General features: G+C 36.5%; 2 protein-coding genes across 2 annotated transcripts; both read left to right on the top strand.

The window, feature by feature from the left end:
• The first annotated feature begins 6 nt into the window (after positions 1-6).
• On the top strand, positions 7-1,961 carry LOC106877978 (zinc finger protein 665). The gene has a single exon (XM_014927054.2). It carries the CDS (start codon positions 229-231, stop codon positions 1,585-1,587), a length of 1,359 nt encoding a protein of 452 aa, XP_014782540.2. The 5' UTR covers positions 7-228; the 3' UTR covers positions 1,588-1,961.
• A 1,310-nt stretch (positions 1,962-3,271) lies between these two features.
• Positions 3,272-6,892, top strand: LOC128251245 (zinc finger protein OZF-like). Its single transcript, XM_052977979.1, has 2 exons — positions 3,272-3,599; positions 4,392-6,892. Exon 2 carries the CDS (start codon positions 5,179-5,181, stop codon positions 6,550-6,552), a length of 1,374 nt encoding a protein of 457 aa, XP_052833939.1. The 5' UTR covers positions 3,272-3,599; positions 4,392-5,178; the 3' UTR covers positions 6,553-6,892.
• Positions 6,893-6,898: the final 6 nt, after the last annotated feature.

Below are 6,898 nucleotides of genomic sequence, written 5' to 3'. Positions count from 1 at the left end.
AAATTTGAATTCTGAATAAACTTGGATAAATTTGTAAAGACGTTTGCAACATCTTAAAGATATCAGTAAAGCTTATATTTGATAATAATATAGCAGTTGTAATATTTGTTAGGAATAAAATATAAAAACAAGAAGAAAGAAAATTTCCAGACATTTTGTTGAAGAAAAAAATTACAGAAAGAGGAATTGTGTGAGAAACTTTGAGTTTTGTTAGTTTTACCTGCAGAGATGCCCAAAGAAAGAGGAAAATCTGTATACCACTGTGATATCTGTGAAAAATCATTCTCTAAAAAAGGTAACCTAACTATTCACAGAAATATTCACATGGGACAAAAACTATATCATTGTGATATCTGTGGTAAATCATTCTCTACAAATAATGCATTGGATATTCATAAACTCATTCATATTGGAGAGCCACCATATCGCTGTGATGTCTGTGGTAAATCATTTACTCACAAAAGCAGCCTAACTGTACACAAACATGTTCATTCAGGAGTGAACCTGTATCATTATGATAGCTGTGGTAAACCATTCTCTAAAAGTAGTAAAGTTACTCTTCACAAACGTATTCATACAGAAGAGAAGCTGCATCACTGTGATATTTGTGGAAAATCATTCTCCCAAAAGCAGCATTTATCGACACACAAACTTACTCATACAGGAGAGAAGCCATATCATTGTGATATATGTGATAAATCATTCTCTGTGAAAGTTAACTTAGCTAAACACATACGTATTCATACAGGAGAGAAGCCATATTGCTGTGATACTTGTGGGAAAGCATTCTCCCTAAAAGCAACTTTAACTACACACATACTTACTCATACAGGAGAGAAGCCATATCATTGTGATATTTGTGGTAAATCATTCACTCAAAGCAGTGCTGTAACTGTACATAAACGTATTCATACAGGAGAGAAACCATATGACTGTGACATCTGTGGTAAATCATTTTCTGTGAGAGTTAACTTAGCTGCACACAAACTTACTCATACAGGAGAGAAGCCATATGATTGTGATATATGTGGTAAATCATTCGTTCACAGAAGTGCTGTAACTGTACATAAACGTATTCATACAGGAGAGAAACCATATCATTGCAATATCTGTAGTAAATCATTCTCTCGAAACAGTGACTTAACTACTCACCAACTTATTCATACAGGCGAGAGACCTTTTCAGTGTGATATCTGTGGTAAATTATTCTCTGTGAGAGATAAGTTAGCTACACACAAACTTACTCATACAGGAGAGAAGCCATATCAATGTGATATCTGTAGTAAATCATTCGCTCAAAAAAGTAATGTAACTGTACATAAACGTACTCATACAGGAGAGAAACCATATCACTGTGATATCTGTGGTAAATCATTCTCTATAAAAGTTAGCTTAACTAAACACAAGCTTATCCATACAGGTGAGAAGCCATATCACTGTGATATCTGCAGTAAATCATTCACTCAAAAGGGACATTTAAGTAGACACAAATGTGTTCATTCAGGAGTGAAATCACATCGTTGTGATGTCTGTGGTGAATCATTCTTTGAAATAGATCACTTGACTACTCACAGACTCATTCATTAGGAGAGAAACCATGTCATTGTGGCATCTGTGGTGAACCTTTCTCTCAAATAAATCTCTAAGATAAACACAGACACATTCATATGGAAGAGAAACCATGTAACTGATTCTGTGGTATATCCTCTCAAAAAAGACAATTAACTACATCTATATTTCTCAAGTGACTGTATTAATATCAAAAGTCATTTGTTGAAAGGAATGTCTTATACAACAATAAATGTATAACAGCATGTTCTAACAAGTTGCTAACCCTATATTTTTTATATCTTCTTATCAATATCTACCATTCTGATATTTTTAATAAAATCTGTTCTTTCATAATATTCATATATATTCCATTTAAGATATTTTCTGAATGAATAAAAAATTACTATTAATGTTTGTCCAGTTGTGTGTATGACAGATGTCTTTTCATGTTTCAGTGATAACATTACCTTATAGGTTATTATGCTAGAAATATATACGCACACCATAAATGGGAATACTTCATTATAGGCACAGGTGTGACTGTATGGTAAGAAGCTTGCTCCCTAACCACATGGTTCAGGGTTCAGTCCCATTGCATGGCTTCCTTAGGCAAGTGTCTTCTACTTTAGCTGCGGGCTGACCAAAATCTTGTGAGTGGATTTGGTTGATAGAAACTGAAAGAAGTCTGTCATATATATATGTGTGTGTGTGTGTGTATGTATATATATATATATATATTTATATATGCATGTATATTTTTTTTATATTATATTCAGCAACGCTACTTTGGAGGAAAAATTTTTGCCAACATAACATGGCAGTCCTGGTTTAGGACGAATGTTACTGTAATTTAGCCCTAGGAGACAGCGTCTCCAGCTGGCTATACGACATGATCTGTGTCCTTATATTTTCGAACAAGGGAATCTAGCACCCCACCATTCAGCTCAAAGCAATATCTGTATATCACGATTTCTGGGTTATTTCTCTTTATCACAAAAACCAGAATTTGTCATTTTTATGGAGAAACACCCATCTCCCTATTTAGGTAAATGATAAGAAAGTATGTTAGAATGACTAGGTTTCTGTTAGACCTTCAACGGCCAGAGAAAGTTCAACTTATTCTCATTAATTTGAAAGTGCTGAGAGAAAAAAAAACAAAAGACTCTAAATATATATTTTAAAATGCTGATTTTTCTGCGACCAAAACTTCTTCAAGCTGGTCCAATGACTGAAACGAGTAAAAGGGGAAAAAAAAAATTCTGGGGTCGATACGTTCAACTAAAAATTCTTCAATGTGGTGCCCCAGTATGGCCGCAGTCTAATGACTGGAACAAGTAATAGGTGAACAAAAAATAAAAACGAAAAAATAATAGAAAAATATAACCGTGGGGCTTGTGTCTACTTTCACACTTGATCAGAACAGAGAAATTTAAGGGTTAGTAGAGGTTTTAGGGGGCGGGGAGAGTAACTGACTCCAGTGACCCAATTATCTATATTTCTAACATGAGAGGAGGGCGCGGCTCCGTTGGTCTAGATTTATTTATTAAGGAGTTGTTTAATGTCTACGGATCAATAGTAAGAAAATGATTTGTAGTCAGGTCAACCTACTAAATTATCAAGGTCGTTTGTGATGGAACCAATAGACAAGCTTTATCTCCGCAAGTCGGCAAGGCAGAGAAAAATATTGGAAAACGGCAATACGTCAAAGTGATGTGCTAAAAATAACAGCAAAATCGCTCTTAAATCACCCACGATTTTGTTTGCCTAATTGTATGAATTCCCGTGTGCAGAACACAAGTTCGCAAAAGTTTTCTGAAATTCCACCACCACCAAGAAAAAAAAAATGTTATACAGGGTACTTAAACCACATCTTTCAGCTTATGTACAGAAACTTAGTTCTTTTCGTTGTTCATATTTCCCAGTCGGTTTTTCAAAATTTCCGTTGTCAAGTGCTTACCTCCCATAGCTTCGCGCCTAAACAACGAGTAATGTTGTATGTATTGCTGTTCATATAGACGATCTTTTGCTGTAAATACTACCAAAAAAAGGTAAGATATATATATATATATATATTACAGATTATCTACTAAAATTAAGGGGAACATCGGTAATTGAAAAGCTTTTGATATTGCTGGTTAGAGATGCCAATATTAATTATATTTGCTGTCAATGATTGAATTAAATTAATAATTAAGGCGATATTTCGTTTTAACATTCAGAAAGTTAAACACACTGCTGTCTGTTTAATGAAATGAAAATAAAACCTCGTTAGTACTCGACTAAACTCTACAATGAAGCTAAAAGTTTATTTTGAAATTGTTTTATAAGTTATTTTAAAGATGTTTGTGTTGTGGTGGTGTACCAACCATCCTGTACAGATTGGGAGAGAGACGAGTGTAAATTAATGCATCGCAAATACCATCGTGGTCATTAATTTAATTAATTTATAAGACTGTCATTAACCATGCGTACCCAGGTACACATTTTAGGAGGCATAACTTCGACATGAGTACCCCCCCCCCAACCCTTAAATTTATTGCCTTTTTACTCTTTTACTTGTTTCAGTCATTTGACTGCGGCCATGCTGGAGCACCGCCTTTTTAGTCGAGCTAATCGACCCCAGGACTTATTCTTTGGAAGCCTAGTACTTTTTGTATCGGTCTCTTTTTGCCGAACCGCTAAGTTACGGGGACGTAAACACGCTGGTAACGATCATGCTCAGATTTAATTCTGTTAAAAGTTCATATCTAGTTTATTCTTTTTAAATATAGTAATGTTTCTATTGTTGAATCTCTTTTTATATATTTTCTATAGCTTCAAGTGTTTCTATATCATTTCAGAATATCAGACGTCTGAGGCATAAAGGAATTTTTACATCATGAATATTGATCAGGTTTTAAACACAAGAGGAAGATGTTATACACAACAGATATAACACTGTTCATATAATATATCTATGGTGAATTACTGTGAAATATTTCTTCTGAATTGAGAGTTATAGCAACGTTTCTGTCTTATTCACTATTTGGAAAATGTACAAAATTATATAGGATTCAACTTAGCCTTTTTTTTTTGCATTTAAACTGGCCATATCTAGTCCAAACATTCTACTGGTTCTCTGTTCACACTGGCCAGATGTGGCCTCTCATACCTGGCCTACAGTGTTCTCAAAATAAACATCACGTGATCAAAATATCGAAACTGAAATAGAATGCGCGATTAATTTGAAGTAATGTGAAGCGATAAGCATTTGACAGAGTAATCTGGGTGGTGAAGAGTGAAACTTGGGCAAATTTTACACAAAGAGGTGTTTTAAGTCCGTACGAATGCAGGAAACAAGCCATATGACTGACACCTCTGGCAGATCATTCTCTTTACAGCTGGATGCCCTTCTTAATGTTAGCCACTCCGCAGAGTGTACTTGATGCTTTTAACATGTCGTCAGAACAGGTGCGTTTTACATGTCACCAAATAATTTATCAAAGGAATTTTCGTTTTATTTAGACTTGGGTTACAGAAGTGTTTTCCAGCATTATTGTATACCGACAACGATAATAGCATGTCACAGTAGAGCAGTGAAAATGCAAGGAAGAAAATATCTGTGTTGAGGTTCGAGGAAAAAAAGTGATGGAATATGAAATGTGTAGTGACAAGGTTAAGCGTAAAAGACAGACTAAAAGGATTGACGTTCCTTGTGATATAAAGAAAGAGATGCTGCATTATTGTGATATCTGTAGTAAATCATTCTCTCAGAAAGGTAACCTAACTACGCACAAACGTATTCATACAGGAGAGAAACCACATCACTGTGATATCTGTGGTAAGTCATTCTCTGAGAAAGGTAAAGTTCTTACTCACAAACATAGTCATACAGGTGAGAAACCATATAAGTGTGACACCTGCGGTAAATTGTTCTCTCAGAATAGCAGCTTGACTACTCACAAACGTGTTCATACAGGAGAGAGACCCTACCATTGCGATATCTGTGGAAAATCATTCTCTGGAAGTAGTAATTTAATTAGGCACAGACGAACTCATACAGGGGAAAAACCATATTGTTGTGATATCTGTGGTAAATCGTTCTGTGAAAATGGAGACTTAACTAAACATAGGCGCATCCATACAGGAGAGAAACCATATCATTGTGATATCTGCGGAAAATCTTTCTCCGAGAGTGGTAAAATATCAGCACACAAACGTAGTCATACCGGAGAGAAACCATATCGCTGTGACGTCTGTGGTAAGTCATTCTCTCATAGTCATGCCTTGATTACGCACAAACGCATCCATACAGGAGGGAAACCGTATCGCTGTGATATCTGTGGTAGTTCATTCTCTCAAATTGGTCATCTAACTATCCATAAACGTGTCCATACTGGAGAAAAACCATATCACTGTGATGTCTGTGGTAAATCGTTTTCCGACGGAGGCTGCTTGACTAAACACAAGCGCATTCACACAGGAGAGAAACCATATCAGTGCGATATCTGTGGCAAGTCGTTCTTTCGCAATCATCATTTGATTAGACATAAACGCATTCATACAGGGGAAAATCCATATCACTGTGATATCTGTGGTAAATCCTTCTCTGAAAGCAGCAACTTGACTACACACAGACGTATTCATACAGGAGAGAAACCATATCACTGTGAGATCTGTGGTAAATCATTTGCTGAGAAAGGCAAACTAAATACACACATGCATATTCACACAGGAGAGAGACCGTATCAGTGTGATATCTGTGGTAAATCTTTCTCCGATGGGAGTCACTTAACTAAGCATAAGCGCATTCATACAGGGGAGAAACCATTTCACTGTGATATCTGTGGCAAATCGTTCTCTCGAAATGAACACTTGACTATACACAAACGAATTCATACAGGAGAGAAGCCGTACACGTGCGATATCTGTGATAAATCATTCTCTGAAAAGGGTACTCTTAAAACACACAAACGCATTCATAAGGGGAAAAATCCGGTCACTGTGATGTCTTTGGTTTAATCATTTTCGGGACTTTTGAGCGAGATCGTTGCCAGTGCCCCTGGACTGGCTCTTGTGTGGGTGGCACATAAAATACACCATTTTGAGCGTGACCGTTGCCAGTACCGCCTGACTGGCCTTCGTGCGGGTGGCACGTAAAAGCACCCACTACACTCTCGGAGTTGTTGGCGTTAGGAAGGGCATCCAGCTGTAGAAACACTGCCAGATCAGATTGGAGCCTGGTGTAGCCATCCGGTTTCACCAGTCCTCAGTCAAATCGTCCAACCCATGCTAGCATGGAAAGTGGACGTTAAACGATGATGATGATGAAGAGGTTCTCTGTTGTACCAGTTTTTTTCAAATAATG

This window comes from Octopus bimaculoides, chromosome 29 (genome assembly GCF_001194135.2).
Source record: "Octopus bimaculoides isolate UCB-OBI-ISO-001 chromosome 29, ASM119413v2, whole genome shotgun sequence".
NCBI lineage: Eukaryota > Metazoa > Mollusca > Cephalopoda > Octopoda > Octopodidae > Octopus > Octopus bimaculoides.
The sequence above is the reverse complement of the archived record's forward strand: the minus strand, read 5'-3'. Positions and strand labels throughout refer to the sequence as shown.

Coding starts and splice junctions, on each gene's coding strand:
- LOC106877978 (XM_014927054.2), top strand. CDS start 229: ATGCCCAAAGAAAGAGGAAAATCTGTATACCACTGTGATATCTGTGAA.
- LOC128251245 (XM_052977979.1), top strand. CDS start 5,179: ATGGAATATGAAATGTGTAGTGACAAGGTTAAGCGTAAAAGACAGACT.